Genomic DNA, 20,210 nt, shown 5'->3' with positions numbered 1-20,210 from the left:
CCTTTCAGACAGACAGGCACTCTGCTTGCTCGTGCTCATGCTCATATCAGCTATATCCCTTCCGCAGAAGGTTGGCTTGCTTCAGTGAAGTTCCACAAGTTCTTACACTTGGAATACTTACAGATGCTGCTAAATATCCAAAGCGAATTATAGCAGATAACTGTTTTCCTTACAGCAAAAGACACTGCACTTAAAAACAAAACAAACATTGCTGACTGAGAAAATTATTTGTTTTTATTTCACTGTTTGGTAGAAAAAAGAAAAACTTCAGAAGAAAAAGTATGAACTTCAGGACATTATTTAAAGTTGTCTCTGTTTAAGTATTTGTTTCTTAAATCAGTCTGGACAAATTCAAAATGACAAGCATTTATTAGCCACATCGATACAACTGGACTGCACTAAATTACAGAGTGCTAACCCGCTGAAGAATTTAATTTTTCTCCACTTTTTTGATTGAACATAGCAATTCAACATGTAAAATATATTCTGTTTTGTAATACAAGGTCAATCTTAATGAAGAAGGAACAATTCCATTTTAAGTGCTAAATTAAGAATGAAACCAAAGGTTAATGCTAAAATAGTCACTTACAAATTCCACTACTTTCGTTTGTTTAATTAATGTATTTTATATTTTGCCTCCTACATTTATTTTAGTATTTAGGATAAGGTTTGAATTTGCCTAATTAGCATATGGGAAAATCAACTACACCCTCCTCATAGTATGTACTTAAAAATAAACTCAACTTCATATAGGCACTGAAAAACATCTATAAACCTGTGAGATTATTAGAAAGTATTTTAAATAGTTGAACTAAATGTTTGCTTTTTTTATTGTTTTAAATTATATGGTTAACCTCTTACATTCTAAACCAGGGGCGGACAAACTTTTTGGCCTGAGGGCCACATCGGGCTTCAGAAATTGTATGGAGGGCCCATTAGGGGAGGGAGTTGTGGCCCGGCTCCCATCCCCTATCCGCCCCCCACCCCGGGACTCCTGCCCTATCCAACCACCCTTTCTCCCTTTTCCCCTGACTGCCTCCAGAACCCCTGCCCCTGACTGCCCCCCATCGCCCCATCCAACCCCTCCTCTCATTCCTGATGGGCCCCCTGGAACCCCTGCCCCCCTTCAACTCCCCTGTTCCCTGCTCTCTGACCGCCCCAACCCCTGCCCACACCCCCGCCCCCTGCCCACACCCCCAAACTCCCCTGCCCTCTATCCAACCCCCCCTGCTCCTTAACCGCACTGCCTGGAGCACTGGTGGCAGGTGGCACTACAGCCACACTGCCCGGCTGGAGTCAGCCACACCATTGCCACTGCGCAGCACAGAGCACTGGGTCAGGCCGGGCTCTTCAGCTGTGCTGCCCCAGGAGGTCACATCCCCGCCACCCAGAGCATTGCGCCGATGGCGGAGCGAGCTGAGGCTGCGGGGGAGGGGGAACTACAGGGGAGGGACCAGGGGCTAGTCTCCCCGGCCGGAAGCTCAGGGGCCCAGGCAGGAGGGTCCCGCGGGCTGGATGTGGCCCACAGGCCATAGTTTACCCACCTCTGTTCTAAACAAAAGTATTCCAATTTTAAAAACATTTGAAAAGTTTTAGTAAAAAGTTTAATGGGGATTAAAATTGCTTCCACCCCGTTTTCTGTCTATTTTGAAATGTAGCTTGCCTTAGCACATGTCAAAGTTTTGTTGGGTTTTTTTGGTGGAGGGAGAGAGAATAGATTACAAAACCCCAAAAAATAAATGAATCTACAATAGAAATCTGATCATTGCTTCTTTCCCTAAGCTTTAGAGCACTGATTTGACAGAGCAAAAATACTTACTCCTGAGGGAATTCTGCACTAAAAAGTTAAAAATTCTGCACACAATATTATAAAATTCTGCAAAATTCTGCATATTTTATTTGTCAAAATAACACAATATAATCACACTGGTTTATATTATTTTGGTAATTTGTTTAAATTACAATACAATGGATGGAGAATGGGAGTGGAGAGCATTGGAGGAAATCCCCAAACACCCTCTGTCTAATAGTAATGTAGCTAGTATTGACCCTTTACTGCTAGTTAGTCAACAAATATATGCAGCCATATGCTCAGTGTTACATGGAGTCCTGCCATCATGGCACTGCATAGAGGGCCCTGCCAAAGCGCCACCTTTTCAGTTTCTTCTTGCTGTCTGGCTCCGACAGAGGAGTAGGTGGGTGGGTCTTGGAATGGACATGAGCAACACATCTCAAAGAACAATAGTTACAAAAAGGTAGGTAACCATTTTTTCTTCAAGTGCTTGCTCATGTCCATTCCAAGTAGGTGACTCCCAAGCATTTTCTAGAAGGAGGGGTCGGAGTTCATTGATTCACAGATTGTAGTACCATTCCGCCAAATGCTGCATCATCTCTGGCCTGCTGTATGATGGCGGCCTGCAGATCTCCTGCGTTGGGACCTGCTCCAGGAATGCTGCTGAGGAGGCTTGTGCCCTTGTGGAATGTGCTGTCAGTGCACGGGCTGGCACCTTTGCCAGGTCATAGCATGTTCGAATTCAGAAAGTGATCCACGAGGAAAGCCTTTGAGAAGACACTAGGAGGCCCTTCATCCTATCTGCTACTGGGACAAACAACTGGTTCAATTTTTGAAAAGGCTTCATCCGTTTGATACAAAAAGCCAATGATCACCAAACATCCAGAGCATGGAGCTTTTGTTCCCGGCTGTTAGCGTGTGGCTTAGGGTAAAAAACTGGGAGAAAAATGTCCTTATTGGCATGAAACTGAGAGGCAACCTTTGGAAAGAAAGACTGGGTGAGGTCGAAGCTGAACCTTGTCCTTATAGAAGATAGTGTTTGGAGGTTTGGATTTTAGGGCCTTAAGCTTGGACATTCTCTTAGCTGAGGTTATCGCCACCAAGAATGCTACTTTCCACAACAGGTAGAGTAGCGAACATGTCACTAGGCTCTCAAAAGGGAGGCCCCCCATCAGCCTCAAAAACACCAAGTTAAGGTCCCATGCAGGGATTGGTTGTTGAACTTGAGGGTATAATCTGTCCAGTCCTTTAAAAAAATGGCCAACCATCGAGTTAGCGAAGACTGATCAGCCTGCAATCCCTGCCTGAAAAGCAGAAACGGCAGCCAGTTGAACCTTTATCGATGATACCGACAGACCTTGTTGCTTCAGGTGCAACAGATAGTCCAAGATAAAGGGTACTGATGAGTGCATGGGAGAAGTATTCCACTTAGCCAAGTAGCCCTAACACATTGGCTGGGAACAGCAAACCAGGGCCACTGGGAGCTGCAGGGGGGCTGCGCCTGTGGACGGTCAATGTAAACAAAATGTCTCGCAGCCCGCCAGCAGATTACCTTGGTGGGCCACTGCCAAAGGTTGCCGACCTCTGCCCTAGTGGATGGTTGTCTACTACCAAGGATGACCACCCTAATGGGTCCCGAGCAAGAGAGCTCCAGTGGGTTCAAACCAAGAAACTTCCATGCGGTGAGATGGAGAGATTCGAGGTTGGGGTGCTGAAGGCAGCCGAAGTCCTGGATGATCAGGTCTGGGAGCAGAGGCAGGGTGATTGGAGGTTCCACCGACAGTTCTAGGTGTGTGGTGTACTAATGTTGACAGGGACAGGCTGGGGCTATTAATATCACAGAGGCTCCGTTCCTCCTGATCTTGAGCAGAACCTTGTGAATGAGTGGGATGTGCCAAAACGTGTAGAACAGATGGGAACGAGGAATGCATCTGCGATTGAACCTGGGCTGTGATTCAGGAAGGAGCAGAATTGCAGACACTTCCTGTTGTGCCTCGTTGTGAACAAATCTATCTGGGGAGCTCCCCACCACTGGAAGATGTTGTTCATGACGTCCAGGCGTATGAACCAATCGTGGTTGTGAAAGGATCTGCAGAGATGGTCCGCCAACTCATTCTGAGCCCCCAGGAGGTAAGATGCCTCCAGATGTATCAAGTGGGCTTTGCAGAAATTCCACAGCCTGAGGGCTTCTTGGCATAGGGGAGAGGAGCATGCTCCACCCTGTCTGTTTATATAAAACATTGCTGTTGCATTGTCTGTCATGACTGATACACATCTCCCTTCCACGAGGGTCTGGAAAGTCTGTCAGACTAGAGGAAATAATCTCAGCTCCCAAACGTTGATGTGGAGCAAAAGCTCCGCTTGGGACCAGAGGCCTTGAGTTCTGAGTCTTCCTAGATGTGCTCCCCAACCCATTGCCGATGCATCTGTGACCAGAGAGAGCGAGGGTTGAGGTCTGGAGAAGGATACTCCTGCACACACCGCTTGCGGGTTGAGCCACCATAGGAGAGACTCGGTCGCCATTGGAGAAAGCGTGACTATCTTGTCTAGGCTGTCTCGGTTTTGACGATATACCGCTGCCAGCCAAGCCTAGAGGGGCCTGAGCCTCACTCTGGCATTTTGTACTACATATGTACAGGCGACCATGTGTCCAAGGAGCTTCAAACAATTCCTTGCTGTAGTTGCAAGGCATCGGCTGAGACTCTCTATGATGTTGCAAAGCATCTGGAACTGTGATTCCAGTAGGAATGCTCTGGCTTGCTCCGAATCTAACACTGCCCTTATGAACTCTATCCTTCGAGTGGGGGACAGGGTTGATTTCTGCACGTTCAGCCGAAGGCCAAGCCTGCCGAAAGTCAACCTTATCGGGCTTACCTGCTCCCTGGAACGGCCCTTGATCAGCCAGTCATCAAGGTATGGAAATACCTGCACCTGCCGTTTTCTGAGGAATGCGGCCACTACTGCCATGCATTTGGTGAACACCCAAGATGTTGCTGCTAGGCCGAAGGGGAGGACTGTAAACTGATAATGGTATGGTTCACCACAAACCTGAGGAACCTTCTGTGGGATGGGACTATCGAAATATGAGAGTACACGTCATTCAAGTCAAGGGTAACATACCAATCCCCCGGATCCCAGGAGGGAATAATGGAGGTCAAAGAGACCATGCGGAACTTCAACTTTTTAATGAATTTGTTGAAGTTTTGCAGATTTAGAATGGGCCTGAGACCACCTTTGACTTTCAGGATTAGGAAATAACGGGAGTAAAATCCCTTTCCCCTCAGCTCCTGAGGAACCTCCTCTACTCCTCCCACTCTTAGGAGCATCTGCACCTCTTGCATTAGATGTTTTTCATGAGAGGGGTCCCTGAAGAGGGACCAGGGAGGGGGAGAGCTGAGTTGGAGGGAATATCCCAGTTCTACCGTGCGGAGCACCCAGTGGTCTGATATAATCTGGGCCGAGGCAGAGTAGAAATGGGATAGTCAGCATGAAAAACACAGGGCAATTGGATCTGGTACTTGAACTGTGCACAGCCCTCGAGCACACCCTCAAAAGGCTTGTATCTGTCCGGAGGGCTGTTTTGCCTGGCCAGAGCCCTGAGCAGATAATGGGAGGAGACTTCCTCCTATGATTTCTGCTAGGCCTCCTAGAGTAGTCCTACTTGTCCTGAGGCTGGTAAAAATTGAGACAGGGACTACAGCTTAAAATGCCTTCGTTGCAGTGCCAGGATATGCATGCTAAGGGACTTGAGTGTGGCCTTTGAGTCCTTCAGGTGATGTAGCCGTGAGTCTGTCTTTTCAAAAAAAGAGTGAGGAGCTTTCGAATGGGAGATCCTGAGTGGTCTGCTGGACCTCATTTGGGAGTCCTGAGGCCTGCAGACAAGAGCTCCTTCTCATAGCCATGGCCGAAGACATGGTCTAAGCGGTCAAAACAGCAACATCCAGGGCTGCCTGTAGCGTGTGGCCCGTGCCACTAGCTTGCCCTCCTCCACCAAGATGGAGAATTCTATCCTAGATTCTGATGGCAGTAGCTCAATAAACTTTGACATAGCTCTCCAGGAATTGAAGCTATATCTGCTGAGGCTTGAAATCCGAAACTGGAGGCCCCCGGTAGAGTAGACGTTCCTCCCAGAAAGGTCCAATTTAGCGTCCCAGGCTTTGGGTGAGGGCCCTTGTTGCCCTTGACGCTCGCATTCATTCGCTGTTGCCACCACTAAGGAGCTTTGGGGCAAATGCAAATAAAGATATTCAAACTACAGCTGTCGATTAATTGCAATTAACTCACGTTTTTAACACAAAAAATCAATCGTGATTAATTGCATTGTTAAACAATAGAATACCAAATGAAATTTATTAAATATTTTTGGATGTTTTTCTACATTTTCAAATATATTGATTTCTATTGCAACACAGAATACAAAAAGAACAGTGCTCACTTTATATTATAATTTATTACAAATATTTGCACTGTAAAAATAATAAAATAAATAGCATTTTTGACCTCATACAAGTAATATAGTGCAATCTCTTTATTGTGAAAGCATAACTTACAAATGTATATTTGTGTTATATAGCTGCACTCAAAAACAAAATGTAAAACTTTAGAGCCTACAAGACCACTCAGTCCTACTTCTTATTCAGCTAATCACTCAGACAAACAATTATTTGCATTGTTTTATTTTTGAGTGCAGTTAATTTTTGGAAATAATTCTACATTTGTAAGTTCAACTTTCATGATAAAGAGATTGCACTACAGTACTTGTATTAGGTGAATTGAAAAATACTATTTCTTTTGTTTTTACAGTGCTAATATTTGTAATAAAAAATATGAAGTGAGCACTGTACACTTCGTATTTTGTGTTGTAATTGAAATCAATATTTGAAAATGTAGAAAAATCCAAAAATATTCACATAAATGGTATTCTATTATTTTTTAACAGCACGATTACTCGCATGATTCACGATTAATTTTTTAATCGCTTAACAGCTCTAATTCAAACCTTTAGAGGGGACAAAATATTTCCTCTCAGTCCTCTTTGCCATCGGGGGCAGTGAGGCAGAGGTATGCCTGTGGGATTTTGTGGTGTCCTGAATCATTTGAATTAGTGGCAGAGCAATACGGGACAAGCCCAGTAGTCAGGATGTCCACCATAGGGTCTGAGGACTCAGTGACTTCTTTGACCTGGAGCACCAGGTTCTGGGCCACTCTCCTCAAAAGCCATTGGTGGACACTACTCTCGAGTGTAGGGGTCGGAGAGATCCCTGCTACAGCTTCATCTGGTGACGAAGATGATAAGGTCAATATGGGAACGAGCTCTTGCTCCTGACCTTCTGTACCAAGTGGGTCTCGCGGTGCCAGCTCCTCTGGTACCGTGTCCAGTTTGGTGCCATGCAGTTGATCCTACACCGAGGGAGGCGGAGGAGATGCATGGCTCTCAGAGATCACCAACTGAGACCTCCTGGAATGTGACCCTGGGGCTTGATGGAATGTCCATGGGGTCCAAAAAGGCCACTACACCCCTAACTGCCACTGTGCAGGCCAGGGCACAGTACAGAATTGCTGACCCATGTCAATTCTTGCGTGCCTCCACTCCCATATGTGTCTGCTCCATCTGGACATGTAAGATTCCAGCTCCAAGTCTGATTGGGAGGACTAACTGCACAGCTACCAGGGAAGAGCAGTGCCAGTCTGTGCTAGGGAGCAGTGCCAGCAATCAGGCAACCATCGCTGCGCCATAGCCCGATTAACCTCAGGCGGTGCTGAGGAGTGGTGCCATAGCGAAGGAGACCAGCGTGGCACCATAGCTGGGTTGCCATGCACCAGCGCCCTGTTCTTGGTGTGGATGAGCGCCCCCTCTCCAACTTCTTCTGTTTCTTACAGGGTACTGGAGAATGGGAGCAGTGCCAGACTGAGCCATGGATGGAGCCCCTCTGTATCGGAGAACCCTATCGGTACCGAGAGTCTCTGGAGCTAGAGTCCCTTCTCGGTGCCGAGGTCTCCCTCGCAGACGCTGGTGCACGCTGCATTGATGTTGATACGCTGGGTGCTAGTTCGGCCGAACTCAGCTCCAAGTGAGGGCAAAGGGCTGCCTCCATCGGGAGAAATTTTAATCTTTGGTCCCTCTCCTTCTGGGTTCTGGGGCAAAATCCCCTGCAGATCTTACAGCACTCTTTTTGATGGGATTCCCCCAGACACTTCAGACAAGAAGTGTGAGGGTGGCTCCTTGGTATAGGCTTATTACAAGCCATGCACTGTTTAAACCCTGAGACATACCCCAGTTCTGGGGAAGAGGGTTTGCCCCCAATGAACAGGGCTGTAAGTAATCTAACAAGTACACTAAGACTAAATAAGAAACTAACTATTTTAACTATTTACAGGTAACTACAAGTAAACCACTAGGGAAACCCTTGCAGAAGCAAGAGAGAAACGACGTTCCGGCTAACCGTCACTGGCAGTAAGAAGGAATTGAAGAGGCAGCAGGTCGGCAGTGCTATATATGCGGCGCCATGACGGCACGACTCCAGGGAATGCCTGGACTAACCCGACAGATATCGTTAAGGGAAAAACCTTTCAGAAACTGAGCACACAGTGCACACACACCTACTTTGGAATCGACATGAGCAAGCACTCAAAGAAGAACAACGGTTACAGCAGAAAACAAAAACATATTAGTTTTTAGTCAAATAACCAGCACTTAACAGAAGAATGGGCTGATCAAATTCTGAAAATTTTGAGCCTTGTATCCTCTTTTGTCATGTTTCTTCCCAATTCACTGTCATCACAAAGCTACTGGTGCTTCGAGATATAAGCAGCTTGACTCCAGCTGAGATAGCAAGTGAACAGTTCTCTCTGGAGTCAATACTTCCTCGAAGATACACAAGCAAGAAGTCCTAAAAAACACAATACATTCTCTCCTCACATACACCAAATGCATAATGAATTATGTAACCTGCTCTGTATTAACACAGAACCTGCAACTATGAATGCAAATCTGAAAATCAATTTCTTGGCAATAATGCAGCTCATTCCACATGCCTGATATCAACATTCTTTTCTAAATAACTTGATACTGGGCTGGTGAACTGAACCTAAGAAGTGAGGGGGCATATGGAAGCAGACACAGACAGCTCAGTCACACAGCTGGAAACATCTGTGTTTGGGTTATTACCACATAGTATCTAGTAACTACTGTCAGACAGAATACTGTTCAATTCCTAGTTTTGTAGCAGTTATTGCAATTATTTTATCCCCTCTATATTAATCTTTTTTAGCCAACAATAGCAGCCACAAAGAAAAATAGCAGAACATTATCTTTAATAACACATTTGATGTATAACTTCTAGGATACAGGGACATGAGTTTTGCTAGCTCAGAATGATTTCACCTTTGAAACATCTAGTTGTTAGTGCAAATATGTAGAAATTAAACAAAGAACCAATATTCTCTACCTATTTTCAATTATTTTTCAAGCTGGGACCATAAAACTTTTGTTTGGAACCACTTCAAATGGTCCTAAATGTATACAGCACACATTCATTTCAAAATTAATCTTTCACCAAATCTGAACCATCCATTAGAACATCTGGGGAAAAAAATATTATTCAGCGTTAATATTTGTGAACGATTGCTACAGATTACTTTACCCTCTAGAGCAGGGGTTGGCAACATTTGGCACGCGGCTTGCCAGGGTAAGCACCCTAGCGGGCCGGGCCAGTTTATTTACCTGCTGACGCGGCAGGTTCGGCCGATCGCTGGCCCCCACTGGCCCCGGTTCGCTGTCCCGGGCCAATGGGGGTGGCAGGAAGCGGCGTGGGTGAGGGCTGTGCTGGCCACGGCTTCCCGCCGCCCCCATTGGCCCGGGACGGCGAACCGCGGTCAGTGGGGGCCGCGATCGGCCAAACCTACCACGTCAGCAGGTAAATAAACTGGCCCGGCCCACCAGGGTGCTTACCTTGGCGAACCGCGTGCCAAACATTGCCGACCCCTGCTCTAGAGCTAACCAGTGAAGGGAAATTATGCAGCAGTGTAAAGGTACATGACATACATGCAATCATGTAAATAATAATTCATACATTTAAAAGAGATTTTACACACACACTTTCTCTCCTCTTCAATGTCAAATAAAAAATATAAGTAATGACCTGATTTATAATCACCTGATTTATAACCATGTTTGTCTGAACTGGAAGAGGCAGAATAATCCTCTCTGATATTTACCTCAATGAATCACATATATATGTATTTTGCACCGAAGTGACATTGCACTACATGGTGCAACAGACTTTTTACTTCTGGAGACGTGGGCTTTTGCTGGCTAAGCTCACAAGAAAAATTGGTGCGGTGGTTTCATCCTAAATCCCCAGCATTTAACCACGCTACACACTGTGGAGCAACTGTCTAAGGCTGAAATACCTAGGGGTTTGCAAATAACTGATTTTGGGTCACATCTTGCTTACTTCACTCATGCAAGCAGTGCCATTGAACCCCAAAAGTCAGTAGGACTCAAATTCATGGAACTATTCACAGAAGTTAAGATGGGTAAGATTTGGTTATGCATGGAACAGTTTGCATTGAACCTGCCCACATTCAGACAAATGGAGCCTGATCCTAAGCCCACTAAAGTCAACTAGAAAACTCCCATTGACTGCAACCGTACAGGATGAAGGCCTTAATCAGTCACTTCATGAGTACAATTTACATGGAACACCTATAACCTGATTAAAAAACAATGTTGTTTAGCAAGTGAACAAAATCTAGAACAATGAACTTATCTCCTGAGACTTACTTTTTTAACATTCGCTTCCTAATGAAACTGTAAGGAAACTAACACTGAGATCTGGTAAACACACTTTTGCACTGTACTTGGGTACAAGCTACTGAAATGAATAACTCTGTGCTATGTGAATGAAGTGAGATCTCCAAACACCCAAGGATTCATATAAGATCTGTAACTCCGACTGCTCAAACTGTCACTTCTGGAATACGTGTGTGATATTTGACATGCACATTCTGAAAAGTAACTTTCCACAACCTTCCTCAGGTACCAAACTCGCTTTAAAAAAAATCTATTTAGGCAGGAAATTGGAACAAACCTTAATATAATGAAATTAAATAAAAAGGGCAACATGTAACTATGTCACTAAATATGGTACTAAATGGCATTAGCAATATTTCAACTAGTCAAGCAGGCTACTGCCAGCAAAACATATTCCACACTTAGTTCTTGAATGGAAAGGCAGAGAGAGGAAATCACTGGCAGACTCCTTGGACCATAAACAAATGTAAAACATATCAGCTGTTTAATAATATTTAGCATCAAGAGTTCAATATAGGATATTTTTTAAAAATACTGCATCCAATTGACATTGCAAGAGGAATTTATAGAATCAGAATGTGATTACCTGAGTTAAAAATCTAGCCAGGACTCTAGCATTAACATCTCCATTCTTAAAAGATCTCATGACACTTTTTATAAAGACCACAAGCAATCAGGACTTTGATTTTACATTGTATCAAAAAAACTGCACTTCCAGCAGTAGCATAGTGCCCCTATTACTACACAAAGGCCTGGTTCAGTTCCAACTCAAATTCAATCAAATGCAACCTTGACTACATTCAATCTGAATCATCAACACCATCTCTCCTGCAGCACATGGGACATGAGAACGCCTAAAGAATGCCTAAATATTGACCTGACCCAGCCTTGGGATTTAATGGGATCAGAGCTGAAGGTAAAAAAGTCTGCAGCCGTATACAAGGTTGAAAGATTAATACAAAGTTGTAATTAGGACTTAACATGTGTGAAACAACTTGACTTAAGAAAACATTTAAACATCTTGACTTAAGAAAAATCAACCACCATATTAAAAACAATCTACGGTAAGTGTTTTGTTGACAAAACTAAATAAAATGTAAAGAGTCAACTTACAGAATCCAGAAAGCAGAGGTAGGTCCCAGAGCTCTGTATTACTGCTTGGTTTTTAGCAAAGCCAACTGAAGAGAAAGAAAAGAGATAATGTTACACATATCTTTAGAATTATTTTTATCACAACATCCATTTTTTTAAATTATACTGTAGTCAAGATTAAATGAGAGACACAAGTGGAGATCTACGTTATTATGAAAAATGTTTTGTTTTACATGCCTTAAACAGGAATTTTTGAAGTATTGTGGCTACCTGGTCCAGTCCTGCTCTCTCAACAGACACCAGTCTGTTGTAACGTGATCCAAATACTGCATCTCACATGCTGCTAAGATCTCTGGGTCTGGGCAGTGACTGATCACTATTCCAGATTCTGGGTCCTTCAGCTGTACTCCCCAGGCACAGGCCCCATGTCTGACATCCTTCTTGAGCAGTGGAATCCTGCAGTCTGGTCACCTAGACACTGGAAGCCTGGGCTCAGCTCTCAGCCCATCCAAGCCCCCAACTGCTTGAATGCATTCCCCTGAGACTACCTGGCTGTGAGTGCTCAGGTTTCTAGTTAATCCCACTATGGACCATGTGGCATAAAGCAAGGAGACAAAAAGCAAAGCAAAGGAATTTCTTGAACACACACAACTTTACTCTTTAAAAGCACAAAACATCTATGAAAAACAATCTCCTGAATGCAATCCCCCTCATTTTGATCTCTCCACTTTTAATGAGCCCACAGTTTGGTCCAAGTCCTTCATGCCTGCACTCCTCCTTCTGGGCCTTCTGTTTCTGGTGATGGAATGGCTTCCTTTGCTTAAAGAAGCATCCCATTTTAAAATAGATTTCATCCCTCTTTAGTCTGATGGAGAAAACTGCAGCTCTACTAGTGTTAACAATACGGCTCCATAATTACAAGCCACAGGCACTCAAGTAACAACAGTGGGGCAATCTTTTTTTCCCACCTGTAAATTACATATTTTATAGTGTTTATATGACCAAATGCTAGACCGTCAACCAATGTGTGTAAAAATATATTTCTCCAGGATAAGGCAACTAAAGGAAGAAAAGTATTTGACACTCCACTCTTTGCCTTTATGGGTGTAAGTGATTTCCTCAGGATTTGGTGAGGATATTCTGTACAGTAATTTGCAGTTCTGAATAGCAAATGGACAGCCAGGAATTTAACTCTTTGAGGGGTTTGGATTTCCTTGGGGGTGGGGAGATGTTATTCAAGTTGAAGACCAAGTGGACTGCAGAGAAACATTTATTTGTACATGATAAGCTTTGGATGCAAACTTGACTACATATTTTACATGGGTGCTTCCTTTTTGCCTATGTACACTCTGCTCTAGAGCAGAAGTTCTCAACCTTTTTCCTTATGAGGTACCCCCCCACCCCCACCCACCCCCCACACACACACTTACACAAAACATGCTATAAAAATTCCATGGCCCACTAGTGCTACAACAACTGTTTTTCAGTAGATTACTAGCCAGGTCCAGTGTTAGGGGTAGCAAGCAAAGCAATTGTCCAGGGTTTCACATCACTGGGAGCCTCCCGAAGCTAAGTTGCTCGGGCTTTGGCTTCAGCCCGGAGCAGTGGGGCTCGGGCTTCAGCTTTCTGCCCTGAGCCCCAGTGAGTCTAATGCTGGCCCTGCTCTATGGTTTATTTCAGTGGATGCCCTAAAACCTGCTTGCAGTCTTTCCTCCTCCCTCCCCCCCCGCACCAGGGATTCCCAGACCCCTGTCTGAGAACCACTGCTCTAGTTGTCTTTACCCTAAGACAATAAAAATTGACACACAGGAAAAGATTATTAATCCATCTAGGCCAGTAATCTGCCTCCAACAACAGCCAATGGCAAATGCTTAAAAAGAAGGCATATACAGTAGCATACCATGAGGAACATTTCTTACTGACTCCAACTGGTGATCATCTTATGCTCTGAAGAAAAAGATAACACATATTTTTTTCCTAACTAGTGTAACTGTTGGTGCTGTTCTCTCTGGATTCTTCAGTAAAGCGTTAAAAGAATGCTCAGGGATTTTTTAACTTAAACTACAGTTGTATTGATTAGAAATTTAAAAATTCAATAGCCACAGTTTTCATAATCTTCCTTGTCTTAAATAGGATTGAGCATGGATAGTGTACTCTCTACCTATGGGGACTGTAATGGACTTTCACAATACTAGTTTAAAACCCTGGTCAATCTACAATACTAGTTCAAACCCAGAAGCAAATTAATAATGAATACATATAACCACCATTTTATGCTGGCCTACATGAAATAGGTTGGTAGGCTCAGTCCAGTTCTTAGTGCACACATCACCCTTATTTAGCAATTTCACCAGTTGATCACAACTAGGCAAATACTGAACTACTTCAAGTGTACACTGTATGCACATCTAGTCTATGGTAGAACACTCTGGTATTATTGTTACATTGTCCTCCCTCCCGCATTCCCACCTATTGTTTCATCATCCTTTTGTCATTAACCAATACTGCAAGTTCTTTAGACCAGGGACTGACTTTTACTGTGTTTCTACAAACCTACAAAAAACAGGGCCTCAATCCACATCTGGGCCCTCTAGATGCTATTCTAATATAAATCATAGACAAAAAACCCCCCAAAAGGGCAAGAATGTGCAGACCAGCCAATCTTTTTGGCCTGTGGTATTGGCCCTTTAGAGGATTCCAGCAAGGCATAAGAGAAAAAAAGCCTGCCTGTTCTGTAATAAATAGAAAAATTTCCTGTGCTGCAAAGACTATTTCAGACAGATTGCCTCTCTCTCTTTCTCTCTCAACAGGAAATAATATAATATTGGTTATTCTCTTTATCTAGGGCAACATGGAGTGCTGAGGGGAGCAAATCAAAAGGCATATAGTAACAATGAGCATAAATATGGAATGCTTACATGGAAACCTCTCCACAGAAACACAGAGACACACAAAAAAGTGTAGTCAAATTATAATGCTGATATCATGGATCCATTGTGCCCACCTTAACAGTGCAGCTGTAAGAGAGGAGACCCAGGCTCTTTCTAAAAGCATACAATGATTTTTACTAAGGCCCTGTCAACACAAAAACTTTCAGAAGTTTAGTTAATCCACTGAAAACCTGTGTGGATACTCTTATTTCTGGTTATGAGCGTCTTATTTCAGTTTAGCTTAAATCTATTCCTAATGGAATGAAATTAAAGCAAAATAAGCCTGTCTTAAACTGAATTAAAAGTGTCCACCCAATCTACTGCACCAGATTAACTAAATCTGTTTAAAAGTCACTTGTACATGAAGACAGTCCTACTAATAAGCAAAACTATTTCAAAAAAGATGTGAAGCCAAGAAGCAGCTACACTAACCAGCTGGTGTAGTCATTCTTAACTCCCCCTCCCCCAATTCTATCATCCCCTGGAAAAGCAGAGAGAGAAGAAAAAAGAACAGCATGGCTTTTCAGTGCGTTCTCTCTTAGGTGGAAGAGGGAGGATGAGGAACAGCACAGGAGTGCTTAACATGTATACCCTGAAAGATACAATAGCAGCACTGGAGCTTCCATAGACCACTAGAGTCCATAGGGTTTCAAAGTTGCATGCCTGTCTCTGAGCATTTGTAAACCTTTTCCCCAAAGGGCCAAATGTGGTGACAACTCCAGGAGTTAACATCTAAGATGTTGTCTACATGAGAAAGTTGTACTGGTTTAACTTAAAGTGTGATTTTAACCAAGTCAATTAAACTGGTATGACTTTCCAGTGTAGACGAGGCTTAAGTTAACAGCCTGGTACCTGTACTTTTCCTCCTTCTACAGATTGTTCTACAGGAGGCAAGCACAAGGGCACCTAATTTAACCTGAAAAACCTTTAGCGTCCCATTTAATACTGTACCTGTCATTTAGGCCTTGTCTATGCCACAAGTGCAGCTAAGTCAGGAATCTTGTTATAAGATGGTTGTCACCTGACCTAGTTATAAGATTATTCCACTGTATAGTCTAGAGGATATGTGTAGTATATCTTTAAATCTACAGCAGGTAGACAGTAATGGCTTTAAAGTGAAGCACAGACACAGAGTATCTTTAAGGATAATACCTCATCTTATTCTAATAACGTTCCTTGATCAATGTTTACAGAAATTACTTTCTATGGGACCTTAAGCATGTTCCCTAACCAGGCTAGAGCTCTGAACTAGTAATACAGACAGATTGATACTGAAAGTCAATCAAGGAATAACTGTGCTTTTACAAGCTTCCATGAGTCAATTCTAGTACAGTACAGCTGTCTGCATTTTCCACTACCTCCTGGGAGCATGTTGGCCCACCCACCAACAGTACAGTAGCACTCAAGGTTACACCTAAATGAGTTGTTTTTAACACCTTATATATGTAATTGTAACTCAGAAGACAAAACCAGTTGGTAAATTCAACAGCTCTCATAAGACTAGAGTTAAATTTCTGGCATCCGCAGCTTCAGTAAGAAACAGCTAAAGCAAATTAGCAAGTCTGGACATGCCAAACAGGAGAATCCATAGTTTTTAACAGTTCTCTCCTAAGGGAAAGGGAAAAAGAGTAGGATGGAGTTAACCTTGCACTCGTAATCCCCGCACTGGATCAATACCTATTCTACCAGGATCAGCTGTAACTAACCCTATATACATATTTCATTCATTATTAATATGATATTTCAACAGTCATCACTGTAAAATGATTGAAGTCGAAGGAAGCAGTGATCAAGGAAAAAAAAGGCAAGGTGACAACTTCAAGATGAAAGTTAAAAGATTCAAAGATAAGGAACTTTCTGAAATCTTTAAGATTCTGCTTTTAAATCAAATCTTTTAGGGAAAAATTTGAAGTATAAAATGTTATGTCAAAAAAGGTATAAAATATTTTTTCTAGATTAAAACACGTCTGGAATTTTATTAAACAGTTACTTATAACAACAGTGTCTTAAGAATAAAAAAGGTATGTTAATTTTGTGATTTAAGAAGAGATTTAACTCCCTGGGGAAACTAGATATTGAAAATTGGTTTCCCACAATGAATCCTGTGTTTGGCATAAGCAAAGAATTTGCTTTAATATTACAGTACTGAAGAAAATCAAATGTTTGTGCCAGAACTCTCTTTTGTAATGCCTGCTTACTTGGTGAAAAGAGCCTGTTACTATGGTCACAACAGTAAAAACTTAAGCCTCAGTGAGATATTAACATTCCTTGCTCTTGGAAAGAAAAAGGATTTTTTTTTTAAGCCAGTGACCCTTTTTTTTTAGTTTTTTTCCCCCCTCTTTTTCTTTTACATGATAGAAAAGAATCAGAAATGAATTTTAATCCCATATAAATAGCCCAAGACTTGAATATCGACTGCCACATTGTTTCTATTTTGGGGCTTTAACCAGGAAATATTCCTTCCAGTTGTAACTACTCATAAACATACCAAAATAAATCACTGAAGACAAAAGGATAATAAAGATTTCAAACTATCCTGGCTCCCCAAATGTAACAACCTCTAAAACAAGAGAGGTCCTTATTTGAATAGTGATCTAACATTGATTCCTACATAATACACTTGGTTTTAAAAAACAGGTTACTTTGTTTTATTATTATTTAATGTGATGTACATGAACACACCTTTTGCTTACGTTTTGTTTGCTAAAACTAGAGGAGTTTTTGTCATTCATAGATTAATTCAGTGCACAAACAAAATTTTAATTTATTTACATATACTGGTACCAAAATTGTTTGGGAATTAAAAATTACCTGAAATAAAATCGGGCCTTTCTTGAATGGGACTATATCACCTAGAATGAGTAAAGGTTTCTTCTGGGCTGCAAACAGGTTGCTTCATCAAAGGAAGTAGAAACGGTTTCAAAATGTTCCAAAATTATGCCTCTCAAATTATTGGCAAACAAATGTCCTGCAATATATGGTCAATTTTCTGTCCCCAGCCCTCTATCCATCCAGTGTCACTAAATCCTGCCTTACAGGGGTGCTGCCTATTCAGCTCCCACAGAGACTATCAGCACACCATCCTCCTCCCTGTTCTTCTGACCAGTCTTCCACTTTGTTCTCTGCTCTTGTGTGTTAGTCAAACTGAAGAAGAGATCAGAAAGAGAAGTGAACTGCCAAGTGTGGGAACAGCATGAGCAAAGTTATACATAGTTGGGTGGAACACAGAAGAGGGAATGGACAGAGAAAAGTGAGGGGGAAGACAAGAAGAGTAACAGTGATGTGAACTGCATTGCAGGGATCAATGTCTCATTCTACAATGCTGGAGGGCTGAGCGGTACATCTGCAGGTGATATGATTAATGTTTACATTTAAATACAGCATAATTAGATGGGATTACTTTGCTTCTTTCTTAAGCAGTGTCTGCATCTCTTCCAAACAGAACACACAAATTGCAACGCTAATAGAGTATCCAGATGCAATGAAATAGGGATGTTTTAAAAACCTACTCAGTAACACAACAATCTTTCTTTGGAGGGTAGTGTGGCTAACTCATCACACATGAGAATGGAAAGGGAAGAAAACCCAATTAAGAATTATATTAAATGGAGGAGGAAGGCATTACTGCTTGCCATGCAAATAACCAATGCCAATTTTTACCAACTCAATAGAGTTGGATGCTGACTGCGGACCTAGAAGATTGCCCCCGTACAAAAGGAATGAATTATATATCTATTGAGTACTTTCACTACCGGCGTAAATGCTCTATTAAAAAAACTTGTAAAACATCAGTCTGTGGTAAATAAAGCTACAGTCTTTTAATTTCCAACTGTGATGTAACCTGGGAGCATATGGGTAACAGGGAAGGGGGTGGATACCAATGTTAGGATTTTAACACCACATACTAAGCAGTACAGAACCTCTTCAGCAAATGTGAAAATTAGAGATGTATCTTGAAAATATTATCAACAAACTGGAATCCTAAGGAGGATTTAATTCTTAACTTTTATTACAAATTATTAGTCAAAAATTTAAAAAAAAACTGTATTTGATAAGCTAAGCAAACTTTTATTCTATTGTACACCAAAAGCCTCACACAGCAACATGCTTAAAATATAAGAATTGGACAAAAAATGAACTGTGACAAAACAGTATGAGTAAAAGAAAAACAAACTACTAGGAGACTGCTTCCCCACCTATATAATGTGTACATTTAATTCATGTTAACAATGATGACAGATAGATATGCAGATCAAGCAGAGAATACACAGTACCCCTATAAACATTTACACTACAGGCTATAGATGTACAGTTAGTGAAATTAGATGGAATTCCTAACAAATTAAAACTTTCTTAATGAACAAATCAACAGATAAATTTTAGAAGACATTTATTAAAAGGTATTTTGTTCTGTTCCTCCTCATGAAAGCAACTACTCTGTCTTTTCTTCCACATCATAGAAAAAGAAAGCTAGGTTTAAAACTCAACTCAAAAGCTTTACAGTTCATACCCTAAGGGTATGTCTACGCTACCAAATTAAGTCAATTTTATAGAAGTCCATTTTTAGAAATCGATTGTATACAGTCAATTGTGTATGTCCCCACTAAGCGCATTAAGTCGGTGGAGTATGTCCTCTCTACCGTGGCTAGCATCGACTCACAGAGCGGTGCACTGTGGGAAGCTATCCCATAGTTCCCGCAGTCTCTGCTGCCCATGGAATTCTGGGTTAAGCGCCCAATGCCTGATGGGGCAAAAACATTGTCGTGGTGGTTTTGGGTACATGCCATCAGTCTCCCCTCCCTCCCTCCGTGAAAGCAACTGCAAACAATCATTTTGCGCCTTTTTTCCTGGGTTACCCGTGTAGACGCCATAGCACGGCAAGCACGGAGCCCACTCAGCTCACCGCTGCTGTTGCGAGCATTGTAAACACCTCGCGCATTATACTGCAGTATGTGCAGAACCTGGCTAAGAGATGGCAGCACGAGGACGATTGTGAGGAGGACACGGACACAGACGTTCCTGAAAGCACAGGATGTGGCAATTGGGACATAATGGCAGCAGTGGGGCTGGTTGATACAGTGGAACGCTGATTCTGGGCCTGGCAAACAAGCACAGACTGGTGGGACCGCACAATATTGCAGGTATGGAATGATTCCCAGTGGCTGTGAAACTTTCGCATGCGTAAGGCCACTTTCCTGGAACTCTATGAGTTGCTTTACCCCGCCCTGAAGCACAGGAATACCAAGATGAGACTTGCCCTGACAGTTGAGAAGCGAGTGATGATAGCCCTGTGGAAGCTTGCAATGCCTGACTGCTACCGGTCAGTCAGGAATCAATTTGGAGTGGGCAAATCTACTGTGGGGACTGCTGTGATTCAAGTAGCCAATGCAATCACTGACATTCTGCTATCACGGGTAGTGACTCTGGGAAATGTGCAGGTCATAGTGGATGGCTTTGCTGCAATAGGTTTCCCTATCTTAGGTGCGGCAATAGATGGAACGCATATCCCTATCTTGGCACCGGATCACCTTGCCAACCGGTACATAAACCGCAAGGGGTACTTCTCAATGGTACTGCAAAC

General features: G+C 42.6%; 1 protein-coding gene across 4 annotated transcripts in view; it reads right to left on the bottom strand.

Annotated features, from left to right (window-relative positions):
• Nucleotides 1–20,210, bottom strand: part of LOC135974786 (queuosine-tRNA galactosyltransferase-like) — a 77,045-nt gene that overhangs the window by 45,996 nt on the left and 10,839 nt on the right. For all 4 annotated transcript variants that reach the window (XM_065563368.1, XM_065563366.1, XM_065563367.1 and 1 more), the window contains one exon: nt 11,721–11,785. In XM_065563368.1, coding sequence (XP_065419440.1) covers nt 11,721–11,785 — 65 coding nt within the window. The remainder of the gene's footprint in view (nt 1–11,720; nt 11,786–20,210) is intronic.

This window comes from Chrysemys picta, chromosome 12, assembly GCF_011386835.1.
Source record: "Chrysemys picta bellii isolate R12L10 chromosome 12, ASM1138683v2, whole genome shotgun sequence".
Taxonomy (NCBI): Eukaryota; Metazoa; Chordata; order Testudines; family Emydidae; genus Chrysemys; species Chrysemys picta.
Note: the sequence above shows the minus strand (reverse complement) of the source record. Positions and strands in the feature narration are given on the sequence as shown.